The sequence below is a fragment of the Frieseomelitta varia genome, unplaced genomic scaffold (genome assembly GCF_011392965.1).
Source record: "Frieseomelitta varia isolate USP_RPSP 00005682 unplaced genomic scaffold, Fvar_1.2 scaffold_254, whole genome shotgun sequence".
Classification (NCBI taxonomy): domain Eukaryota; kingdom Metazoa; phylum Arthropoda; class Insecta; order Hymenoptera; family Apidae; genus Frieseomelitta; species Frieseomelitta varia.
In genome coordinates this window covers 187,618-215,102 of record NW_025109984.1, presented here as the reverse complement: position 1 = coordinate 215,102, position 27,485 = coordinate 187,618, and the positions used below count along the sequence as shown (strand labels likewise).

The 27,485-nt window shown below is 34.2% G+C and overlaps 1 protein-coding gene across 1 annotated transcript in view; it reads left to right on the top strand.

The window, feature by feature from the left end:
* Positions 1 to 5,922: 5,922 nt before the first annotated feature.
* Positions 5,923 to 27,485, top strand: part of LOC122528660 (trace amine-associated receptor 9) — a 90,856-nt gene continuing 69,293 nt past the window's right edge. Inside the window, exons 1-4 of the mRNA XM_043654019.1 lie at positions 5,923 to 5,983; positions 7,813 to 8,411; positions 12,480 to 12,605; positions 26,417 to 26,533. Of these exons, the coding sequence (XP_043509954.1) occupies positions 8,196 to 8,411; positions 12,480 to 12,605; positions 26,417 to 26,533 (459 nt within the window). The 5' untranslated portion in view covers positions 5,923 to 5,983; positions 7,813 to 8,195. The remainder of the gene's footprint in view (positions 5,984 to 7,812; positions 8,412 to 12,479; positions 12,606 to 26,416; positions 26,534 to 27,485) is intronic.

The following is a 27,485-nucleotide window of genomic DNA, read 5'->3' as shown; positions in this document are numbered from 1 at the left end:
TGATCAAGTATTATCCCAACACCAAAGAAACCAAACCATGTAACTTACCAATCGTTGAAGTCGGAATTGTAGATTGAGGTTTGGCTGCAGACGTATTATTTAAAAGTTTTCTGCTAATTTTTGGTCGATGGACACGACAAAATTTCAATTCGTAATTGACATTACTCCGTATCGATTGACATTAAATTGATCTTTCGGTCGTTAATGATGCGATACAGGAAATAAAAATTTTTTAGAAATGTATTAGTGACTCGATTACTACAAATTAAAAATTAATTAAAAATTTATTATTAATTAAAAATTTTAAATAGAACTTGGAAATGTTATAGAAGAGAATTTTTTGTTTAATTGTTACAAATAAATTTTTAGAAATGTTGGATAATGTTTAAACAATTAGAATATTCAGGAATATTATTTAAAACTCACCCTTAAATTTTGGTCGATGTGCACACGACGAAAGTTCAATTGGTAATGAGGCTCCGTACCTCTGAAGGTTAATATATATTTCGGTCGTCAGTGATTCAGAACAGTGGATAATTTTTTTCAAACTTCTAAATTTGGTCGATGTGCTCACGACAAAAATTCAATTCGTATCGATTGACATTAATCTGATCTTTCGGTCGTTAATGATGCGATACAGATAATAAAAATTTTTTAGAAATGTATTAGTGACTCGATTACTACAAATGATTAATTAAAAATTTTAAATAGAACTTAGAAATGTTATAGAAGAGAATTTTTTGTTTAATTGTTACGAATAAATTATTAGAAATATTGGATAATGTTTAAACAATTAGAATATTCAGAAATACTTAAAAATTCACTTCGAAAGTTTGATCGATGTGTACACGATGAAGGTTGAACTTATAATGATCTTATTTCTGTTCAACCTTCAGGTAAAGTCACAGCAGTTGGTAATCCTTGTCAATACTTCCAAAGAGACTTTTTTTATCCAGTAATCAGTAATTTTAATCGATAATTTTGTTTCATAGCCTTTTTCTACTTTAGCCCCTTTTCTTTTTGTTTCATAGCCTCCATTAATTTAATGCAACAATAAATACTGTAATTTCTATATTTTTTACAAAGTGAAACTATGTTTGCACGGTTAGTTTTTAACTTATAATTATTGTTGAGATACACTAAATGCCAATTTATAAGTCCGTGACGTATAATACTAATTTATGTAGAAAATAATTATATTACAAAATCAAAGATTAAACTGATCGTTTTCTTAAAAATAGCTATGCAAATAAGAAATCGTTCACATTTAATTCAATAATTTTCGATGTAGATGTAACATTGTTCCAGACGAATAAAATGTTAATATTAACATATACATATATCTATATATATATTTTATATTTTTGTATTATATATTGTATACATATATATATATATATATATATATATAATTTTTAATTAATACAATTTAATAAAGTTTTATAATAAAAATATATTTTACTAATAATTAAAAATTAATAATATTGTTAATAGTTGAATATAAAATAATGTAAATGAATTTTTAGAAAAATAAATAAATAAAATTTATTTTGTACTTTTTGTATCAGGGCTAATTAATTAATTTTACTAATTTTAATTATTTCGAAATTAAATGATCTAAATATATATATATTAATAATCTGTACGTAATTAGATCGAGCCATCACCCGAAATTACCACTCTAAGTTTCACAAAACGCGGATTAGAAGAAGATGTTTCAATCACTTCGTCTTCTACGCGAATTAAATTCCAAGAAAAGAAAATTGAATTTCAGCCACGATTTCTTATTTAAATCTATCCTGAAACTTTAGAATGCCTACTTATCGTCGTCCTTGTGTTTGTCGCTGCTGCTTTGCGCTGAAATAACGCACCACGCACGTCGAGAAGTTTTTCGTCCCAAAATTGTAATGTTTTCTCGGTTTTAAGTTATATTTAAGTGAAACAAAATAGGCAAAACAAATAATAAATTTATTTCTTCTCAACAATTTCTATCCAGTCAGACTATCCAGTTATACCGACGAGTTCAAAACGAAAGCGACGAATTATTGTATACGGCTCGGTCACTCGTTACGGTCCGCAATCAGGTTACTACGCCAGTCGCAAGTGGTTAAGCATACCGATGAGACAAACTACTAATAATTCTCGCTCGTGGTTCACGTTGTTGGCTGGAAGGCATGTCGCGAAGCAAGAATTATCGAAGGGTAAATCAGTCTGCAGGGAATTCTGCACCGGTTGCTAAAATTTCATCTACATCGCGTTAGCCAAGGCACTGCTCCCTCCCCTCCTCTCCAACACCTTGTCGTATTCATTAGACGCATCGATTGGTCATTAGAATTTTTAACAAAGATCGATCTACCTAGTCGTAGCCTAGATATCGGCGTTAATTAACGAACAATTTGGCGGAACAATTCGACGAATCAGAATAATCGATAAAAATTCCGGCATGTCGCTCTAGTTTTACCTTCACCTTCAGCTTCCGTGTTTGCCTGAAGAATTTCGCTGAAAACGGTAAACAGACAGAGTGAAATAAATTGGTCGAATGGTGTTAATAAATCGGTATGAAAATGGTTAAGAAGAATTCGGTACCCCCGAGGGGAGGGGGGGAGGGGGGTATACTTGGAAGACGCAAATGAAGAAAAATCGATAGCAAGAGTTGAATAACGAGGACGTACAGTAACTAACGAGCCGGAACGAGTCTCAGTGGCCGTAGGTTTCGCAATAATTAAAAGGGCTCCGTTATACCCTGTACTCTATATACCGTGATTTGCCTCCAGACATTTTTCCTTTCTCGTTTCAGTTCCCCTTTTCTTTTTTTTTTTTTTCTTCTCTTCTTTCTTTCTCTCCCTCCTCTATAATGGTTTGAAAGGAAATTTTATTATCATCGCGTAAAAACGCTTTCAACGTGATTTTGTTTATTTTACGCGCGTTTATTTCTTTTTTTTTTTTTTTTTCTTTCTTTCTTTCTGCTGTTTCGCGTCGCTCGAAGCAATTATTTCGTGCGTCCGGTGTTATTTACACTTGAACTGTGGAAAGTGTGATTGAATTTTTTTTACGGTTCGAATTTTCAGTTGTTCACTCGCAAGCTTTTGTTTCGCCCTCCGCAGGAAAATATTAGGATATTTGCGTCTCGCAACTATTGCTCCGGAAGCTGTATCACGTTTAAGCGTGTCGAATTATTCCACAACGAACGTGGCGAAGCGTCTGTCTGTGTCAGACTCGCGAGTGAAAACCAGATTTCTTCTTCTTTTGAGTGGGGGAGAAATGTTGAAATCTGTTTCCACATATCTTGTGTGTTTTCTGTAAGTATCGCATGAGAAAGAAGGGGATCACGTTGTTGAGATAAACGGACAGTTTGTTAGAAGCTGTATTCTGCCAAAAGCGAGAAAATGAAAATGGACAAGTTTATGTGATAAGTTAGAAAATGAAAGAGATCAAGTTTTGTTAAAAGTTGTTTCTGCCAAAAGCCAGAAAATGAAAATGGACAAGTTTATGTCAAAGTTAGAAAATGAAAGAGATCAAGTTTTGTTAAAAGTTGTTTCTGCCAAAAGCTAGAAAATGAAAAAGGACAAGTTTTACCGACAGCTAGAAAATGAAAAAAGGCACATTTTGTTGAAAGCTGTTTCTGTCAAAAACTAGAAAATGAAAATGGACAAGATTTGTCAAAAGTTAGAAAATGAAAGAGATCAAGTTTTATTAAATGTTGTTTCTGCCAAAAGTCAGAAAATAAAAAAGGACAAGTTTTGTCAAAAGTTAGAAAATGAAAGAGATCAAATTTTGTTAAAAGTTGTTTCTGCCAAAAGCTAGAAAATGAAAAAGGACAAGTTTTACCGACAGCTAGAAAATGAAAAAAGGCACATTTTGTTGAAAGCTGTTTCTGTCAAAAACTAGAAAATGAAAATGGACAAGATTTGTCAAAAGTTAGAAAATGAAAGAGATCAAGTTTTATTAAATGTTGTTTCTGCCAAAAGCCAGAAAATAAAAAAGGACAAGTTTTGTCAAAAGTTAGGAAATGAAAGAGATCAAATTTTGTTAAAAGTTGTTTCTGCCAAAACCCAGAAAATGAAAATGGACAAGTTTATGTCAAAAGTTAGAAAATGAAAGAGATCAAGTTTTGTTAAAAGTTGTTTCTGCCAAAAGTTAGAAAATGAAAAAGGACAAGTTTTGTCAAAAGTTAGGAAATGAAAGAGATCAAATTTTGTTAAAAGTTGTTTCTGCCAAAAACCAGAAAATGAAGAAGGACGAGTTTTGCCAAAAACTAAAAAATGAAAGAGATCAAATTTTGTTAAAAAAGTTGTTTCTGCCAAAAACAACAAAAAGTAAAAGCACAGGTTTTATCAAAAGCTAGGAAATAAAAGAGGACAAACATAAAATAACTAATAACGAACATACGACAGTCTTTCCTCCAATTATATTCTATATAGAATTGCATATTAAATTTTCTGAATGACATGGTGGCTGACTCTGATTGTAATAAACGTACATTATGGCATAGACGTACGCCTATTCCTGAATTGTGGTCACCCACGTATTACCGTTGAATTTATACAGCCGTATTCAGACAGATTCGAACAAATATTGAAATATTGAATAATGATAACACTCCGACGACGAACAATTGGCAAATTTTTTTCCACTCCCGACGTTTACCTTCTTTCTTTCTTTCTTTTCTTTTTCTTTTCCCGTAAAATTTTTCTCTCCCGATGATTCTCACGTATCATTAAATCTAATAGACCTTGCCTCGTGAATCCAAAGATCCGGAAGTGGGAGGGTAACAATGAAAGCCCTGCGGCTACACGGTTCAAAGGCTTGTTAAGCCAATAGAGAACACTTCGAGGAATACAGATACTATATACTTCAACTTGGGACTTGGCTCAGGATCTTTGCTTGATACTCGATTTTACAATAGAGAAACCTTGAGAATGTTTCTTTCACTCACAGTGCAACTTTGATTTCTACGTTTGTAAATTCTTCGTCGTTAAAATTGCGTTAAACTGGCTCTCCGTCTTTAGAGAGAATTGAAAGGAAAATCTGGAAGCTTTCGTTTCTTTTTATATCGAGTCGAACACGAAGGCAGAGAGAGGAACGTTTGATAACAATCGTCATATTCGCCTGAAGGACGTAACGTGTGTGCGTTTTTTGATTGAAATTTTTTATTTCGAGGTCGTTCGACGAACGTTTTTCCCTCTCCATTGTTCGATTAGACACATATCACGAAGGTATCATTCTCTGGCGAAATTGGAATATTTTTGATTGCGAGGGAAACGAACGTTTCAGTTTCATTCCAAAATCGTCGTCGTGAAATGAAATTTATTAATGTATTGAACATTCGAGAGTTGGATTCTTGAGTTTGTAGAATTTTTCTTCAAAGAAAGAACGACGCACTCTCTCTTTTTCATCGTTCAGTCAAGTATGATAGAGAGGACGTTTGAATCAAGCGACGCGTAATAAACTGCAACAAAACATTTCGAGACTGCTTCTTCTCGAAATGTATTCACGATCGTTTGTTATGTATCTGCGATCTTTTTTTTTTTTTTAGAAAAGTTTGAACCATAACTGCGACAAACAAGTTTCGAGTAATAATAATTTTTTCTCAAACTGTATCCACCTGACCATTTGTGTATCTGCGATTTTAATCTCTTTCTTTTTTTTTTTTTTTTAAGTTTGCACCATAACTGCAACAAACAAGTTTCGAGTAACTATTCTTTTTTCAAATCGTATCCACTTGATCATTTCAATCTTTTTTTTTTTTAGGAAAGTTTGAGACACATGCCTGCAACAAACGTTCCGAGGCTACTTTCTCTCAAAGTAGTATTAATTAGTAATCGTTTGTGCATCTGCGATTCCGATCTTTTTTTCTTTCTGTCTTTTCCTTCTGACTTTAGTCCAAATTTGTCAAAAAAGGGAGAAGAAAGCTGCGAAGAGAACATTTCATTCGATTCATTCCGAGAAAGCGTTCTACCGGTTTCGCGAATAATCGGTAAATGTAAGGAACTTTCGTGATTTACACGCAACAGAGTACACAACAGAGTCGAACTTTGTCAGCGAACTCGACGAATTTAAATTGTTAGCAAAATGACCTGTCAGCCGAGTTGTAATAAAAATACGAATTGCGAGGGGAATATTGGCAAACTTTGGCTATATCGTAAAATCGGAATACGTTTACGTGTCGACATAATTTTTAGCCTGTTTCAAAATTCGCCGTTTCGATCGACGCGAAAATTGAGTTTATTAACCCGTGAAGTTCACTTTCGTTTTGCCTCAACTCTCTTCACCAGTTCTCTTTTTATCAATTCCTTTTATCTGTTCGTCACGCGCATCGACGAAGTGTTTGATGTAACGGAGTGAAATTGGAATCGATGCGCGTGTACAGGGTGGGAAGAAAAGTTTGTGAATGAATTCGACACTTTTGATTTGATGAAAATATCTGCCGAAATATCTTGAATTTCAAAGTCAAACTTTTTTTTTTACATTCTATTCTACTCGGTAAAACGAAAGTAAAACTTTTCCTAGGTTTCGCAATTTAATACAGTTCTTTTGAAAAATGGCAAAAAAGTTTCTTGATCGTTTAACACTGCGGACACGTGTGTCTTAACAGCGACTTTAACAGCGGTTCTGGATTAGGTTTCACTAACATTTGATTTATCATAGTTGTGGGATCAGCGTGAGTCTAGATAATCAAATGATAAAACTAACTGTTAACATCATTCGAGACGTAAACATTACACGCGTTCAGAACCATAAAGTCGCTGTTAGAACGATCCGAGAACAGTCCGCAGTGTTGAATGATTTCTTCAAAAGAACTATTAGCTTGCGACCTAATATGGTTCCTTGGAAAAGTTTTACTTTTGTGATAAGTAGAATATAATGCAAGAGAAAAAAATTTTTTGACCTTGAAATTCAAGATCAATTGACGTTAGCGTGCATGTTAACAGCGACTTTATGGTTCTGGACGCGTAGATGTCTATTTTACGTAATTTTCGTATTAGGTTTCACTAATATTTCTGATTTATCATAGTTGTAGCATCAACGTGAGTATAAATAATCAAATGATAAAACTAACTGTTAACATTATTCGAGACGTAAACATTACACGCGTTCAGAACCATAAAGTCGCTGTTAGAACGATCCGAGAACAGTTCGCAGTGTTGAATGATTTCTTCAAAACAACTATTAGGTTGCGACCTATGGTTCCTTGGAAAAGTTTTACTTTTGTGATAAGTAGAATACAATGCAAAAGAAAAAGATTTTTTAATCTTGAAATTCAAGATCAATTGACGTTAGCATGCGTGTTAACAGCAACTTTATGGTTACGTCATTTTCGTATTAGGTTTCAATATTTGATTTATCTTAGTTGTAGCATCAGCGTGGGTCTAAATAATCGAATGATAAAACTAACTGTTAACATTATTCGAAATATAAATATTACGTAGTACAGACATCTACGCTTTTAGAAACATAAAGTCGCTGTTAGCACGCAGTGTTAAATGACCAAGAAACTGTTTTTTAAAAACCTATTAAATTCTTTGGAAAAATTTTACCTTCGTGTTGAGTAGAATACAATGCAAAAGAATCTTGACCTAGAAATTCAAGGTCAAGGTTAATTTTGCGACAGGTACATTTACATATATATGAAATCGAAACTGTAGAATTCGAACAAACTTTTTCTTCCACTCTGTACAAGCATTGTTCTTTCAGCATCTCGTATTTTCATCGCACTGAATATTTTTTTCAATAAAGTTAATCATCTCACGTACCGACAAAGTCCCTCTCGTCCTATGTCTCCAACTAAGTGTTCGTTATTCCGTGTTGCAGGTACCCTTTGGTAATCCCAGTGAACCCGTGCCTTGGCATTGTGCGCCGCGTGAGAACGCACGTTTCACAGTGAAGATCCGGACTCGCTTGAAGGCTCGACGGAAAATTAATGGAAAAGTGGACGTCGAACGCCAACGTTCGTTGCCTACCGACAGTGACAGAGGCGCCTCGTTCGATTCGTGACAATGAGGGAAGTCAACGTGGTCACGCGGTCAAATAGTCGGGGAACTAGCCTAGCCGTTGGGACAGCAGTACAGGGACAGAGATGAAAGATTGCCGGGGGTGGCGTTTACCAGCCCAGCCTCGCGCGAGACGCGAACGTCTCGTCTGGGCTAGGAGATTAAACAGAAATTTTCCAAGTGGGAACGTTGATCGAAGTGAGGATGGAGCACAAGCAAACAATCCTGCTTGCACCTGCGTTGAGCAACAGCAGCTGCTGGCGGCGAGACACGTCCGAGGGCGCGTGGACCGGACCAGGCCCAGGCGAGCTATTACGCGCCACTCTGATCCTCCTGCTCAGTCTTGGTATTCTCTGCGCCAATCTGTTAGTAATATGCGTGATAAATAGCAGACGGTACAGCAAGTACATTCACGCGCAGGTTGGTGCATTCATCTCCTTCGAGACTCTCTTGTTTATTGGATAATGTGCGTTGATGTACAGTGTTTTTAAGAAGAAGAACGTTGATGAAAATTTCTCTGAAAATCGATGGTACACCTGAAATACTATTAACGCTGGAACTACCAAGGACTGAAGTATAAAATTTTCATCAGAAACGTTAGAGAGAGAGAGAGAGAGAAAGAAAAATAGAGTAGACAAGCTTTTGTTTATGTATTTTCCGAAAAATCATTTAAATCTCTATGTTTCACATCTATGATATATCTGCTGAAAATTATGAATTAATCATTTTGACCATTTCTGTTAATAGTGTGTCCAATCTCCATCGTTACTAATTATTTGAGTCCAATCGCCTCAATCGAGCGTGTAATAGTATCTTAGGTGTACTTTGGATCTGTGCAGAATTTTTTGCAAAAAGAATAAAAGAAAGTCGTTTTTCAGAGAAACTGTGTCCGTGTTCTTATTAAACACACAACATGTAATATAGTCGTCGTAAGTCGGATGATAAGTTTCTTCTCGTGCAAGAATTAAAGTAACACACATTGTTTTCATTTTCGCACTTACTCGTCAAGAGTACTGTATTTTCGGATTCTTTTCTACTCGTTCATTGTCGCTGTCGGATAGTTTCAGATTTATTTCGCGACCGATTGCGTCCCTCTCTCTCTGTGGATCTCAAGTTCATATCGAACGAAGTTGCAAAGATAAATTCAATCGCGAGGAATAAAAAAAAAAAAAAAATTATTTCATCCGCGAGTTATTTAATCGCGAACAATATCTAATATTAATTAAAAAAAAGTACGCACGCTGTATCCAGTTAGACGCCAGAACCATCGACGACCAAAGTATAATGTTTGTGGCAAAGGAGTGAAAGTGCAAGATGCAAGAAAAAATTAATAATACGATAAAAAAAAAACACAAACAATTCTGTCAATATATTTTATTCAAAAATCACTCGAATATCTAGAAATACGCTCTTACAAATGTATAAAATTTCCATAGAAAGTTATCTGGTGGTTCTACTGTTAATTAAAAAAAAAAAAAAAAAAGCAGACCATTAAAACGGTAAAACAGAACGAAAACATAGGGGAATTTATTGGAAATTTCTGAGAGGTTTAATTGCTATCGATCGTAAACAGAACACTTGTAGCACGCGGCCGTGTTTTCGTTCAACGCACTGCGATTGCGACGTGGCCACGTCAAATGTCAAAAGTATCACTCAAGCGGGGAACGGTTCGTAACAGTGTTGTTTCGCTGCTGAAGCAACAGAGCAGAGCGTAACTTGGAATTTTCCACCGGAATCGTGGCCAAGCCGGCAAGTTAGCCGCATTGAAAATCAAAAAGTTTTACAGCGACGTTGGTTGCTGTTGTTCCGACGGTAATAGAGCAGAACGAATGGTTGTCGATGATTAGTGGGAAGCAGCACTAACCTAGGAAAGCAGGATGCTGGAGAATGGTCATTTTTGTTCACGCGGGGACATTGAAGCATGTCTCTCCTCGGGCAAAAAGCTGTTGCTGCTGTTATTTATCCGAGACGCGAGAGATCAGAGAGAGAGAGAGAGAGAGAGAGAGAGTTGCAAAAATCGATTACGAATACGCGTGGAAACGAACTCGCGTTGCCTTTTACACTTCCGTCTTCCTCAGACGTTGATCTTCAGACTTTCGAAATGGAAAGTTTTCGACGGGGCGAAACTGAACACGCGCGTGGAATTTCAACGATAAATAATATTTTTATTCTATTTTACATATTTTATTATGTTTTTATATGATATATATAATATTATATAAAATATATAATATTTATTATTTATTATATTTTTATATATTAATATATATATAATATTATATAAAATATGTAATATTTATTATATATTTTATTATATTTTTATATAATATATATAATATATAAAATATATAATATTTATTATATATTTTATTATATTTTATTTTATATACTTTGTCGAGTATATATATTTGCGTGTAGAAAGAAAAATACGTGGCTTTAGAAGAACGTGTTTATGAAGTATATTTATTATATATTTTATTACATTTTATTTTATATACTTTGTTTATGAAGTATATTTATTTTATATTTTACTATATTTTATTTTATATACTTTGTCGAGTATATATATTTGCGTGTAGAAGAAAGAAAAATACGTGGCTTTAGGACATGTTTATGAAGTATATTTTGCGAAATTTTCTTTAATTTTTAGTAGGATATTCTAGCTTTCTCAAAAAAATTTTACGAACAAGAAACCGTTTTTGTGGAGTCAATTTCCGTCGGTATTGATTCAGATGAAAAATTGTCGATACAATTAAACTGTCATAATTGCGCGAAAGAAAATTGTACGACAATCTGCACGGTCCCATTATTTAAAACGTGAAGCTTTCATTTTGTCTTTTTTTTTTCCATAGGTATTTCACTTTTAAAATTTTCTCGAAAAAGATATTTTATGTCAGATCAAGAAGCTTTTATATTCTTTGGAGAAAGTTGCAAAAACTCACACGTCTGAACAATTTTATTTGCGACTAATAATACTATCACGGTCTTAAGGATTGACATTTCTCTTCTCTCAGCGATCCCTCGAAACTTGCTGTGCGATTTTTTTTTCATTGTTCAATCGAACTATGACCATTAGGATTAAACGACGAGAATTAAAAAATTCCCATTTACTCGAATGTTTGAAGTTCAATAAAATGGCGAAGGAAAGATCACGGTGTAGCAAAGATTTGAGAGAGTTCGTTGTAAATTTTTAACTGTAGACTATAGTTAGACTTATCAAGTTACGAGAGAAATATTTTCAAGAGATGCTTGAATTTCGACCGGTTTTCGAGGACAGAAGTACTCTTACTTCCCTGCTCGTTACACCGAACATGTGAAAACGTCTTTTCAGGAGAAAAAAAAATGCAAACTCAAGACAGAAGCACTTTGAAACGAGATCGAGCATACAGTTGTATAATTTTCTTTCACGAAGTAACACGACAGTTTGAACGAACCGACAATTTTTTCAGTAACTTACTGTAACTCGAGCGAAAATCGTAAGTCTAAGACAATGATGGCGAACCAATGACCCGCGGGTCAATGACACTGACCCACGCAGGCTTTTTAAATGACCTACGCGTTGATTTTTATAGACTTATCTATGATTTTTATAGACATATATATAAACGAATTTTAATTATTTTTCGAACCCCTCTTTTCAAAAAATTTTAAGAAAATTACAAGTGTTCGGTTAGAGCTTAAAAAAGTGAGAAATAAATGCATAATTGTGTTTTATGGAGGATTTATGACTTGGTTATGTATACATATAGATATTTCAAGTCCTAAATGTTATACGAATTAGTTGTGTCCAAAAAATTTTATATAGCGCTTACGATTAAACAGATGTAATAAACACTAAAAAAAAACACACTAGATCCCATTCTCAAAATGGGTAGCTTTGCTAAGTTTTTATATAACAAAAGAGAGAACAGACAATAAAAAATATTAAGAAATAAAGTATATATATATCTGATGTATAGTGCAGGGGAGAACTGGGCACGATGTCACCCCTTTTTCACGTCGACATTTATTTTTTTGCTCTTCACTTGCAAAAGCAAAAGTTGTAAACAAAAAGTTGTAACAAAAAAGGAAACGTAAACTTTTTAGAGGATTATAAAAGTGAGAACCACAAAAAAAGGTAGTTTTTAACCATTCTCCCCTGCCCCTTTCCAAGTGACGCCACTGACTTAGTGACCCACGAGCTAGTACTGAAAAAAATAACGAACAAAATTTGACCTACTTCTCAAAAAAGGTTTGCCGTCACTGGTCTGTAAGAGTGATCCCGGAGTTGAGCGCGAAGTCATCGAAAAATCTAAACGGACGAACAAGTGTTTGGTGAAGTAAAGTTCTCCTCGCGTCGAAAAACGACGAAAGCTCGCCCGATCGAATGCCAATTGAACCTTGATATTCGACGAAACCCGTTCGAAATTGACTCGCGTAATGAACAACGTCGCGCCGACCGACAATGTAATCTAAACGATCAACAGGTTCTCTTCAACTTTATTGCAGCCGAAGTACTTATTGACAAGTTTGGCGAGCAACGACCTCGCTATTGGCCTCCTGGTTACGCCGTTCGGCTTCCTGCCGGCTGTCTACGGATGCTGGCCGTACGGCGAAGTCGTCTGTCAGATACAGGTAATGCATATTCATGTATCGCCTCCTCTCTCGCATAATTAAGAAGTCGAGGGCGAAGGAAAATCAAACCGAAACCCGCGCTCTCCAGCTACGGGATCAAACGTAACGCTTGCTAAGGGGCTGTTCTGGTGATCCGGCTTGAAAAAAATCGACTTCTTTGGGATTTTTTTCTAAGCCATGATACATTTTGTTAGGCAGTTTTCGCACACAGATTTTTTCGTACTTAAATTCGTATTTACAATTTTTTATTTTTTTAACGAAATTAATGAAAGTTGTGGAAATTACGTAGCCTTAGGTAAAGCACGTTTTTTTAAAAACGAGAATTTTCGAATGGCTGACGTGATTCCGGTCCACCTGGTTATTTGAAGATAAAAAACCAAAGTGCAGCTTAATTAGTATATGGCTATCGCATGAACCACGGAAACAGCGAAATTTCGAAAATTAAAGAAATGACAGCATTTTGAAGTTAAAATAACGATTTTCCTTGTGCTTTTCGTCTTTTGGGTGGTAAAAAAAAAAAAAAAAAGAATAGAAGAAAAACATCAGGTTTTGAAATTTATAGTTCACGCGATAAAGGTACGTCTGGTGAAGATTTCCTCCAAATTTCAAGTCAGTCTAAAAAATATGGATTTGAGAAAAACATATTTGATGCTCTTGTTGTACAAAAATATTCATACTTACAATCAATCGAGCAGTACGAAAAATAAAATATTATAAATTAATAACAGTATAAAAATAAATAATAATATTGTAAAATGAAATATTTTTTGAGAAAAATTCAAGGTTTTGTTACCCGTTGTGTAAAAATATTCATAATTACGTTGCGAGCAGTTACACCGTTTCCTTTAAACATCTACAAACGTTGCTAAGTTTTACGAATTCGAACCAAATCCTTTTACATTGACATTTTCAAATGCATATACTTCGAGAAAATGTAAGAAAAAAATTGATGTTTTTAAGCCAGACTATCAAAATATCCCCGTCAAATTCGATTGTCCGTAAGGATGTTAACTGGAATTTCTGAAACGCGTCTGAACTTTGAACTCAATTTTCCCTATATCAGAAATGTGTCACTTGCATGCCGCTTATGTATATATATATATATATATATATATTCAAACCTACATGTGTGTGTGTGTATGAGATATTCAATTTTATTCGAAAGCACGTGAATGATACCGATTTTCATTTCATATTCACACCATACGATATACACGAGTGTATTTCGTGGAACTTCGACGTGTTCCTCAAACACGTCAAGGTGGTCCACAAAGATCAACGTAATTTCCTGGTCTATCTCGTATCTGAGCGGAAGATCGCGAACCTAGCAATCTTGCTTTAACGCAAAGTATGTGGCGCTGCCATCAAGCGAAGGAGAAGAGGGCCTGTTCAAGTACACACGGGGCTTGAGTTGAACACAGTACTCTGCGAAGTTTCAGCGATGAATATGGAGCATGATGTTCGATACTTATGTATATGAGCTTGAGAGCATACGGTACGCAGGCAAACGACCAGCAACACGTGTATGATCCCTGCATTGTTCGATTTAATATATATACATGTATGTGTATATATATATATATTTTGATAGTAGAAGTTTCAAGCTTTAAAATGATTCATGAGCTTTTACAACAGTTTCAATATTTAATGTCTAAATATTAATAAGAATATTATTAAATAAGTATAATTAAATAAATAATATCTAATTTAGTAAGAGTCTCAAAATAAAATAAATTATGTGCTTTCAAAATATTTTAAAAGTCGAGGTTTCAAGCTATAAAATGAGTCAAAACTGTTACATGACAACAGTTTTTACAAAATTACAACAGTTTCTATATTTAATATCTAAATATTATTAAGACTCTTATTAATATTTAGACATTAAATATTGAAACTGTTGTAATTTTGTAAAAACTGTTGTCATGTAACAGTTTTGACTCATTTTACATAAGACTCTTATCAATATTTAGACATTAGATATTGAAACTGCTGTAATTTTGTAAAAACTGTTGTCATGTAACAGTTTTGACTCATTTTACATAAGACTCTTATCAATATTTAGACATTAGATATTGAAACTGCTGTAATTTTGTAAAAACTGTTGTCATGTAACAGTTTTGACTCATTTTACATAAGACTCTTATCAATATTTAGACATTAGATATTGAAACTGTTGTAATTTTGTAAAAACTGTTGTCATGTAACAGTTTTAACTCATTTTATATAGCTTGAAACCTCGACTTTTAAAATATTTTTAAACATAATTTATTTTATTTTGAGACGCTTGTAAGTGCAAAATGAAGACAGTTTTCTTCTTGAAAATACTATAAATTGTCACAATGTGTAAAACAGTGGAATCTGCAGTGGATTCGAAGATTGAGACTGTTGTAATTTTGTGAAAATGTAACAATATACTTGGTCTTATTTCAAAACTTGAAGCTTCTACTTTTAAAATATGTCGTTCATTTTATTTTGAGTATAGCAGGTGTAGACAGTTTTCTTCTCGAAAATACTATAAATTGTCACGGTACGTAAAAGCATGGACAATTCTTTTCAAGTCGTACAGCAGGTTTCATTGCAGAGAGAATACTTGAATTTTCAAAATCAGAAAGAATAAAATTTTTCAGTGTTTTCTTCTTTTTACATATGTGTGAAAATTTTTTTCCACAAAAAAAGTCTTTTCCATTTTCTATACGATGTTAAAGGTCAAAATAGAGATTTCACGCTTCAAAAATGAGACAAAATACAAATTGTTATACGATCATTTTTACGAAATCATAACAGCTTAAAATATCGATAATTTTTCATTTAAATTAACTGCGATGCGAAACTGAAACAATTTGCATCTGCCAAAATATTGAAGGTGATACAATGATAAAATTATTTTTGATAAAATCGTGCTTTATTTTATATTCTACATGCAGATACTCGGTAAAATATTAATTACGTTAAAATTCCATTGTGTGCGTTCGATTTTGCTCTTCGCTGTATCTTCATTTATCCATTCGCTACGTGATGCAAAAACATTTCAGACTAAAATGAATGACAATTTTCGAAAAGTGGAGGCTTTAAAATGAGTTTTAAAATGAGTTCAAATGTACAATATTATCGTACGATTTCTTTTTACAAAATTATGACATTTTCAATGTCCATTATAGTGTCCGAATATTAATGGTCACTCTACGTTATTCTGCCTTTTTTTTATTTTTTTTTATGGAGAGATGTTATAACGAAATTGAATTAAAACCCATCGACGCATAAACTAATTTCTTCGATCGTATAGAATACAATTTATTTATAAGTATAAATTCGAGTTTTCCCACATTTGGGTATCGTTCGATTCCGAATAATGTGGTTGACGCTAATTCAGTTCAGTTTTCAACTCGAGGCAATTCGTAGGGAAGACGCTGGTGAGCGTCTCGAGACTTTAAAGAAACCATTTCCTTCGTTGCCAGTGTATGTGAGTCGCGTTGTAAATTAAGAGGTTCCGAAGAGACTTCGCGAGTTCCCTAACGCACCGCAGTTAGTAGACTAATTGGCGAAGGAACCAAGACTAAAGGACCAGGTTTTTAAGAGCCAGAGGAAATTTAAGAGCTCAAAAATTGATTTGGGAAATTATTTTCGTTTACAGAGACGTGCTGGCCAAGAACGAAAGCAAGATAGAAAGACAAATAGGAAGGGAAATAGATAAATAAAATTTACCACGCGTTGTTTACGTTGTTCTATTAGAAGGCGTGTATAAAAACCTGGTGAAAGCCCTTGGGATTGATAGCAGGAAAAAGGAAACGGTGCGTAAATTTTAAAAGGAACAGAGAAGATTAATATGCCCCAGTTTCAAGACGTCGAATTAGAAAATATATTTCCATGATCTCGTTCAAAAATAAATTATGTTATGTTGCACGAAATGGGTTGAGTCACCGTTTTGCTGTTTTGAATATTGTCACGAAACGGTGTACAAGTATTCGACAGTATATTAACTGCAACGATTGCAATTAAGAGAAATTGAACCAAACTTTAAAGTTACCCTAATCTAATTGTCACGAGAAGGGTGTACGTACACTGGAAAGTATATTAACTGCAAAGATTTCAATTAAGAGAAATTGAACTAAAATTCAAACCTAAACGTAACCTAATTGTCACGAAAGAGTGCACGTATATTTGACAGCGTATCAACTACAAAGATTACAATTAAGAGGAACTGAACTGAAATTCAAATCTAACCTAACCCAAGCCTAACCCAAACCTAAAAAAAATCGCAACCTAATAGTCACGAGAGGTTGCACGTGTATTTGACAATATATTAACTGCAAAGGTTACAATTAAGAGAAATTGAACTGAAATTCAAACCTAACCTAGAAAAGACTTAAACCTAATCTAACTTAATATAATCTAAACCTAAAAAGAACCTAAAACTAACTTAATTGTCACAAGAGGTTGCACGTGTATTTGACAATATATTAACTACAATTAAGAGGAATTGAACTAAAATTCAAACCTAATCTAACCTGAACCTAAAAAGGATCTAAACCTAACCTAATCTAAACCCAATTATCACAAGAGAGTGTACGTGTATTCGACATTAACCACAAAGACTGATTTTAAAAGAAATTGAACTAAAATTCAAACCTAACCTGATTTAAACCTAAAGAGAAACCTAAACTCAAACCTAACCTGATTTAAACCTAAAGAGACACCTAAACCTAACCTAATCTAAATCCAATTATCACAAGAGAGTGTACATGTATTCGAAAGTATATTAACCACAAAGATTGCAATGTAAAGAAATTGAAACTAAAATTCAAACCTAACTTAATCTAAAACTAAAGAAAAACCTAAACCTAACCTAATCTAAATCCAATTATCACAAGGGAGTGTACGTGTATTCGAAAGTATATTAACCACAAAGATTGCAATGTAAAGAAATTGAACTAAAATTCAAACCTAACCTAATCTAAATCTAGAAAAGAACCTAAACCTAACCTAGTCTAAATTCAATTATCACAAGAAAGTGTACGTGTATTCGAAAGTATATTAACCACAAAGATTGCAACGTAAAGAAATTGAACTAAAATTCAAACCTAACCTAATCTAAATCTAGAGAAAAACCTAAACCTAACCTAATCTAAATCCAATTATCACAAGAGAGTGTACGTGTATTCGACAGTATATTAACCACAAAGATTGCAACGTAAAGAAATTGAACTAAAATTCAAACCTAACCTAATCTAAATCTAGAGAAAAACCTAAACCTAACCTAATCTAAATCCAATTATCACAAGAGAGTGTACGTGTATTCGACAGTATATTAACCACAAAGATTGCAATTAAAAGAAATTGACCTAAAATTCAAACCTAACCTGATTTAAACCTAAAGAGAAACCTAAATCTAACCTAATCTAAATCCAATTATCACAAGAGAGTGTACATATATTCGACAGTATATCAACTGCAAAGATTACAAGCAATTAAGAAAATTGGAACTAAAATTCAAACGTAACCTAAATTCTAATTATCACGAGAGGGTGTACGTGCACTCGACAGTATACCTCGGCGTGAGAGTTACGACTCCACCGGAAACGCGGCGATCTGTGACCAAACTTGACAGAATTACGATGCCGAAAAATCCAGTAACTTTAATTTATGGCCGGTTTTATATCCCGGGAATCTACTAGAAATTGGTCGTCGAGAGCGAACTAGTGTGTGCTTCGTGTGTTCTACGCGATGCATCAGCTTAGCGCCGAGTCAACTGCTTTCATGGATTGCCTTAAGCCGGACGTCGCGCGTTCCGCCTTCGCGGAAAGTTCGTACGTGTAACTACTAACTGGATTATGAAAACCAGTGTCCCGAAGAAATTTCGTGAAACGCAAGCGAACAGCGACGGTAATTTGCAGCGTGATAATTTTAACAAAAAAATTTCTTTCGGAAATTTGTTTTGAAGGAAACAGAAAAGAAGAGAAATCATCGCTCGCGATGATTGAAGTTTTCGAAATTCCGAGGATGACTAATCGAAGACTAACCGGAGATTGAAATTTGTATTAGCATCAGATTGGTACATCTAGGCCCTTTTCATATGTCACCGATCGATCGTGCAACGCCGCGAATTCTCGCTCGCCGGTTTATGCTGACTCGGCGAAAAGAGAGCTGCGCGGCTGACTTTACGAAACCTCGACCGGAGGGGGGGGGGGGATAAAACGTAATTACTTATCCATCTGCTATTGTGTCTGCCCGGGGCTTTTATAAGCTCGGCCAACATTCTAATGCTTTTTAACTCGTGAGAGAATAGCGCGGAACGCAATAAAGATTATGACGCGGTGATGCGTGTTTCCTTACAGTATATAAAGTTGGAAATTTAATTTTATTTGCATGGCGTTGAAATGAAAATTCTGGCGAAGCGACGAGAATGAAATTTTTTTGTCCGATATAGGGATATTTTTGAGTCATTCCCGATTGAACCTCGAGGCAGAATTATTCGAATTATTTTCCGTGAAACTTGGTTGACAAGAGTTTCTGAAACGATATCGACATCATTCGGTAAATGATGTTTAAATTATTTTAAAATACGTGTGTTTTTTTCTTTTTTTCGTCTTATTACGTCACGCGGCAGTGCAGCGACCGTCTACGTCTTGGAGGATTTCCTAGCGGAAATCGAAGAAAAATGGGTGGGAAATGTCAGCAGCCTGTTCATACCCGTGCTAAGGAAATTATCACCGCCAGGAATTTGCAGCTGTGCTTCCTGCAGTCGGTGCCTTTTCCGGTATTTCTTCCACTAGTTGGTAGTTACACGTTATCGAAGTTCCTGATCATAATCTTCCCTTCGTTTCCTCTTTTTCTTCCTCCTCCATCTTAACTTCTCCACCGACACCGTGAAATATTGTATATCGCGCCGTGTTCCGTCGAAATTCAGTTTTGAAAGTTTCTCGTTTATTAACAACCTTATAATTATAATTACAATTTATCTGCAATTTATTATGTACAATTCTGTGATGTTTATCAACGATTTTACATTATTCAATTTTTATTACATTGAATTTACATTATTCAATTTTTAATACATTAAATTTACATTATTCAATTTTTGTTACATTGAATTTACATTATTCAATTTTTGTTACATTAAATTTACATTATTCAATTTTTATTACATTAAAGTTATATTATTCAATTTTTAATACATTAAATTTGCATTATTCAATTTTTAATACATTAAATTTATATTATTCAATTTTTAATACATTAAATTTACATTATTCAATTTTTAATACATTAAATTTACATTATTCAATTTTTGTTACATTGGATTTTCATTATTTAATTTTTGATACATTAAATTTACATTATTTAATTTTTAATACATTAAATTTATATTATTCAATTTTTATTACATTGAATTTACATTATTCAATTTCTATTACATTAAATTTACATTATTCAATTTTTAATAAATTAAATTTGTATTGTTCAATTTTTATTACATTCAATTTTTCATCAACCCGTTAATCGTGCTCGTTTATGTCGAATATACTCGTCATGAAAAGATGGAATTTTTTTGTTTAACGTCGAATATACTCGTCGCGTAGAGAAAAATTCGCTTTTGCCATTTATTGTGAAATTTAGGTAAAAGAATTATCCTCATTTGTGATTTTAGCACATTTTAGAATATTTCAAGTTGTTTTAATGAAACAAACAGAGAAAATCTGCAAATGGCCTGAAAATAACGCGATCGTTACGCCAGAAACAAATTAAACTTATTTTCAGTGATTTTAATTTTGCAAATATTTGATTTTTTACTTCTTATTATTCTTCTTTCCACATTTTGAATTTTTAATGGTTCTCTTTCTATGGGATAATTTTCAAGAAATAAAATATCAAATAAATACCCATAGATACCAATGAAATTAAAAATTTTTCAAAGAAACACAATCAAAAATATTTGTCATTTCGTTGTAATTTAACTCAGTCTTACAGCCTAGGAACAATTAAGCACGCCAGTGTACATTCTCAAACTAAAACAAGACGCTTAAGGGGTTAAAAGGATTAGCAAAGGGTTGATTTACACGTGACGTGGCGAAACGCTCGAAAATTATCTCGTAATTAACACGCGCGACATCACAACGTCGTTAATCGTTTCATTCGTGATACATGACTCAACGAACTCGATGAACTGCGATACATATTCATCGCCGCTCTCCATCGAATTACAACGCGTTCCCTTTAAAAATCAATCGTGCATCCGACGACTGAAGTTCTGGAAAAATTCAATATTCAAATTTCAAATTTCACAGAGCGCGGGAAATTCATCGCAACGAAATGACGCGCGGTTTAATAATAATGGGAGTAAAGCCAGACAATTTGGCACCAGAGAAGACGCAGGCAATGCATTAAGCGTCAACCAACGACGTCGTATTTCACTGCGTAATTATATCGCCATGTTTCCAAAGCATCCCCTGCGTCTCCCCCGCAACGCGTAATAAATCGCGTTAATCGCGATGAATTGATGCCGATGCATCGAGCGGATTTCAGATTACACGCTAACGTCGTCGGCATCGTTTCGTTTCGTTTCGATTTATGAAATGAAAAAAAAAAAAAAGAGAAAACGTGGCGTCAAGGCGCGGCACCGGAACCACGGGGAGGTGGTTCGATCGGTTTCTCGCCCCCCGAAACCAATAAACGCGAACGACAACGTTTATTGCTAACATAAAATTCATCGTTTGAATTATTCAGTTTCGCGAATAACCGAGAGGAAAAAAAAAAAAAAAAAGAATAGAACGCCAGTTCTGAAAAGAACTTTGCGCAATTGTTGTCGAATACCCGATACAAATGGCAAGCTTCGAGTTCGCAATTACCAATCTGAGATTGCCGGGATTGCGGAGTTTTGAACGGAGAGTTTATAAATAACTTACATTGAGAAGACAATGAATTGAACGATAATTCTTGAAGCAAGTTACGTTGTCTCTCTCTCTCTCTGTTACTTTCGTGCCATTTTGTCAAAAGCTACGGCAGCAATCGTTCGAGTTCACTAGACACGCGTGCGAGTCAGTGACACGAGAGGAAAGAACCGGATTTCTAACCGATCCACCAAGACTTTTCGGTTCGCCCGTGAGTAACTAACCGAGGGGATCGAAGAGCTGCGAATTGCTCAGAGGAACGATTGAGTAAATTCGTTTTGTGGTGAAAATATTCGGTTAAGGTCTCTCGGGAGTGTCTCGAGGATAGCCCGAAACGAGGCCAGGGCGATCCTAGCCCCTTCAGATTATCAGAGCTTTTTCCTGGCCGTACGCCAACGGTCACCATGGCAACCATCTTAAACGTATATACCACCCTCTCACGTCCCTTGGCTCCTTTCTTCGCTGGTCGCTACTTTATGGATACACCCACGATTCATCGAATCACGTTGTCGCCTTTGGCGCGCCGCTGTCCGAAAAACTGGATATTCGAAACTTCGCGAAACCTCTTTCTTCAGCTCTGTTGCTGCTCACTCGAGCCGAGAGACGCACGTTTCTCACGTAGAACACGTTGGTCTCTCTGTGCAAATGAAGTGCATTTCGTTGCCTCGACGTTTCATCATCTTGGCGAGACGATCGTCTTTGTGAAAAATATCGGTATGCGTTGTCGAACGTACCGTCGTTTCGCTCTGAATCTTCGTTGCAAAGCAGAGGCAAATTCCTTCATTCAATATATATATATATATATATATTCAATATATATCACATACATCCACTACAGAAAATTTTCGTTTTCAAAATATCTACATTTTTTTTTAGTAAGTGCAAGAATTATATATATATATATATATATATTCAATATATATCACATACATCCACTACAGAAAATTTTCGTTTTCAAAATATCTACATTTTTTTTTAGCAAGTGCAAGAATTAGATATATATATATGAATACTATATATATAGTATTATACATACGCTCCCGTCCATCAGTCACCGGAAGCAATTATATTCGATGAAATAACTTATTTTGTGAAACGAAATTACTACTCATTATATATGTATAATGTCTAAAATACATATGGCAAGCATATGGTTTATATGTCAAAAATCTTACCAAGTATAAGTTGTATATAATGTATCTTATATCTTTGCGCAAATATGAGGGCCAGATACAACCGTGACATACTTTCGTTTAATTTTAACAATATTTCTTTCCACGCTTCTTCTAATCTTCGTCCATGAGCCTCTTTTCTTTTCGATTTTGGACATTTATTTCTGAAGTCTTCTGTCCAATTCATCCCATAATTCATCGATTCGATTTTTTTAATTGTACGTACATATTTTTGATATACTTTGAAATATTTATTCAGACCGTATACGTGAAATATCAGTTTTGTTTTCAAGTATTATCATAAAATAGAGTAAATAGAGTAAATAGAGTACATGTAACAAGATTGTATAATCAAATTAATCCAGAAAATTATATCTTTGTTTTAGTAACTATTTAGCTCAGAATAAGCAAGTGTCCATTGAACAGGAGTGTATATTTGGTTGAGTGGAAAATAATTTCGTATTCTCTCGATATAGCGTAACTCTGGTAATATCAATCATGCGTGCGTTCGAAAGATGATGTATCATAGAGTAATTAAAAAGACAGTTGCGACATTTGTTTATTCGGTCGAAAATTCTTGCGTTTTGAAAATACGATCGATATAGTTTGAAATTTTATTACCAGAAAGGGAAGAATGTGACTGAAGCTGCTAAAAAGAAATTTGTGACGTGATGCAGCGTCAGTACATGTGGCACAAAGCTGATTCAAGCGTTTTCAATTTGGGAATTTTCATGTCAGAGATGCACCTTTCTCTGGTCGAGATCAGTCACTGGAAAAGTCGATGAAATCATGGAAAATATTGACGAAAACCGATACATTAGTAGTGACGATATCTATAAGGAACTAAACATCGATCACAAGATAGTTTTAAACCATTTGGAAAGGGCTGGATGGACAAAATAGCTTGATATTTGAGTGATTCAATACTGAAAAATTCCACGAATCTAAGATTATGATTTTACCTTAAAAATGGCACAAGGCGATCGAACAAAACATATTTGGTTTAATAAAATATGAAAAGTAATTAACTGAAATTTTAAATGAAATATATTCATTTAAAATATGAAAAAAAAAAAAAAAAACACTTGTTTCACTTCTGCACGAAAATACGAAATTACTTTTTATTGAATCCACGATACATGCGTGTTCTGAAATTCTCGACTTCTCTATCCGTCAGTTGAGCGTCTCTCGTATTTTTCTCTTTTTACGTAAAATCTTCCGACGTCTCACGTTCCATTATTACCTTTTATTTGTCCGTCAATTCTCGATCCACTTCGAAGACAATTAAAAATGAAGCATCCTATCAATCTTCGACTTGTTCATTTTCCTGTAGTTCAGTAGATTGTCGATAATCCCGTATCGAAATCTGCAAGATCGACCACTATTGCTCTATACTCTAATTCTTGCACTTGCTAAAAAAAAAATGTAGATATTTTGAAAACGAAAATTTTCTGTAGTGGATGTATTCCATTTCCTCTGACGAAAGTCTTATCGCGAGCAAACTGCAACTAAATTTTACCAAGCAACAATCTGAGACTTGTAATTAACCTCCGGAATTCGTGCTACGAGCCCCGTGTGTCGCATAATGTACATAAATTACACTACTTGAAACGATTGGAGTACGTGTCATTTTCAAAGCAGATAGATTTCGCAACGATTATTATTATAATAAATATCATTCGATAAGAATTTACAGATAATTAGCAGAGATTAGAAAGTACAGTTTGAATTTCAAGGTCAAAATTCTCTTTGCATTGCATTCTACTTATCACGAAGGTAAAACTTTCCCTAAGGAATCTAATAGTTTTTTTTTTAGAAAAATGGCAAAAAAGTTTCTTGCAGACGCATGCGTGCTAACAGCGACTTTACACGGTTCTGAACACGTGGATGTCTATTTTTGTATTAGGTTTCACTAATATTTGATTTATCATACTTGTAGTATCAATGTGAGTCTAAATAATCAAATGATAAAACTAACTGTTAACATTATTTGAGATATAAACATTATACGCGTTTAGTACTATAAAGTCGCTGTTAGAACGATCTGAGAACAGTCCGCAGTGTTGAATGATTTCTTCAAAAGAACTATTAAGATCTATGGTTCCTTGGAAAAGTTTTACCTTTGTGATAAGTAGAATATAATGCAAGAGAAAAAAATTTTTTGACCTTGAAATTCAAGATGAATTGACGTTAGCGTGCGTGTTAACAGCGACTTTATAGTATGGACGCGTGGATGTCTACTTTAAGTAATTTTTGTATTAGATTTCACTAATATTTGATTTATCATAGTTGTAGCATCAGTGTGAGTCTGAATAATCAAATGATAAAACTACTGTTAACATTATTCGAAATATAAACGTTACATCCACGCATCCGGAGCCATAAAGTCGCTGTTAGAACTTCAAGGTTAAAATTTTTCTTTTTTTTCTTTTTGCATTGTATTCTACTCGTCACGAAGATAAAACTTTTCCAAGAAACCATAGCTCTTAAATACTTAATAGTTTCTTTGAAAAATGGCAAAAAACGTGCCTGGGTGCGTAACAGCGACTTTATGGTTCTGGATGCGTGGATATCTATATTAATGTAATGTTCGTAAACCTAACCAACCATAGACCGCAACCAAATCATTCTCTTGAAGAATGGGAGAAAAAAGTTTCTTAATCATTTAACATTACAGACATGTGCGTGCTAACAGCGACTTAATTGCTAACGATTCAGGATCAGGTTTCACTAATATTTGATTTATCATAGTTGTAATATCAGCGTGAGACATATCTAAATAATCAAATGATAAAACTAACTGTTAACATTATTCGAGATATAAATATTACGTAATATAGACATCCACGCATCCAGAAACATCATAAAGTCGCTGTTAGCACGCAATGTTCGATGATTAAGAAACTGTTTCGCCATTTTTCAAGAGAATTATTAGGTTGCGATCTATTTACTTGGAAGTAGGTGCAAAAAAAATTTTTCGATCTTAAAATTCAAGATCGATATCAATTCTCCGGCGTTTCATTACATCAAATCGAAGGAGTAGAATTCACCTATGATAAATTTTCCTTTCTACCTTGTACAACAGATGTTTATTTTCCGAAACGGTCGATCTCTGCATTCGTGGGTCGTGACAGTTCCTCCCGGGCATATCTCCTTGTCTTTTGCGCAGACAGTTTGAAACATCCACGTATGTAAACACGAATGAAGTACATATTTATTCAAGCTTGGTTCAAATAGAAAGTTCATTCCCCAGATTTTTCTTTTCTCGCATGGACTTTTCTTCAATATAAACTACATAATCTGTTACATTTACTGCAAATTATTCATTGTACAATATTATATAATCGTACAATTTTCAAAATTGGGAGATGAAATTGTGGAATTTTTCGCGGGATTACTTGCTGTGTCTTTTATATTTATTTTTGTCTCTCGTTCCGCAAAGAGTGAAATAGCACGCGCGTGCAATGGAATCGAAAGGCTACATTTTTGAATCGGAAATGAATCGGGATTGAATCGAATGGTTGAATGGATTGATTACATCGTCGAGGCATAATGGCTGGCCAGCGTCGAGTTTTACTACTTGAACTGTAACGTACATTCGCGATTTGAAGCACAGTTTTTCAAAAGAGAATCGTATCGCGAATCATGCATTAGTGACGCAATGCATTCCGAGTGAAACGATTTTCAATTTAGATCTTAAGGGATTCTATCGCAATCTGAAATGAATTTGATTTGAAAACTTGATCTGTTTCAGGCACTACTTAGAGGAGCTTTAACCCAGCAGAGTGCTGTTATCCTCGTCTGTATGGCGATTGATCGTTACGTTTGTATGCTGCACCCACATCATTATCACAAACACACGTCTAAAAAGGTACGTTCCTTCTGTCACGTTGTTCTCCTTTTTTTTTTTTTCGTCTTTCAAACGACGTGTTAGAATGTTCTCTGTTTTTTCATGATCCTCGTAGTTTCATGATCTCGTGCTTCAAAATAGTCACGATCGATCGTATTAAACCCGAGCTTTCACTTCTGTATTATATTTTGATGGATGGATTGGAATCATTGTGAAAGATGAGATCGAGAAAGTTAAATAATAACATCTGTAGTGGTTTCTACTGTATATATGTACAATGCATGGTCGCACATATTTTTATATTAAATTTTTCACTTTGTTTCACATGCACGAGAGCTCTCAAGCGTACTGTCAACTTTTTTATTTTTGATTTTTGATGCAAGATCTACTGTTAAAAGCGATGGAAAGACACACGGCGAAATAACATAAAGGACATTGGAGATTTTTAATACTTTGGTGGGAACCATTTCGATCAGAATTTTTTTATTTCTCACTAAAAAAAAAAAACATTTATCGCAGAGACTCTGAACGTTAAAATGACAACTATTCTATCGCGTATATTAATAACTATGGAACATATTGGAACGATAGTGATGGATTCAAGATTGATGGAACGAATTTTCTATGATAACGATGTCGATCGACTTCAGTCTCTCGTATTTTCAATTTTTTATACAGCAAAATAACAATTGTTTAACGACATTTTGCGCGATGTTTAAATATATTTATTTTCACTCACAACACTTTAATTCACATTTGTTCGATATTTCATTTAACATCATTCAATATTTTTGTAATCGCTGTTAAATATATTTATCTGTCGGAAATTATATTTCACACTCGAAGTGATTTCACTTGGAGCATTTTACGATTAATTTTTCACCATTTTTCAATAACCTCTGATGTTCAAACTACTAAATATTTCAATATATTTAAATACATTGCTCTTAAATATATTCAACCCAGAGAGATA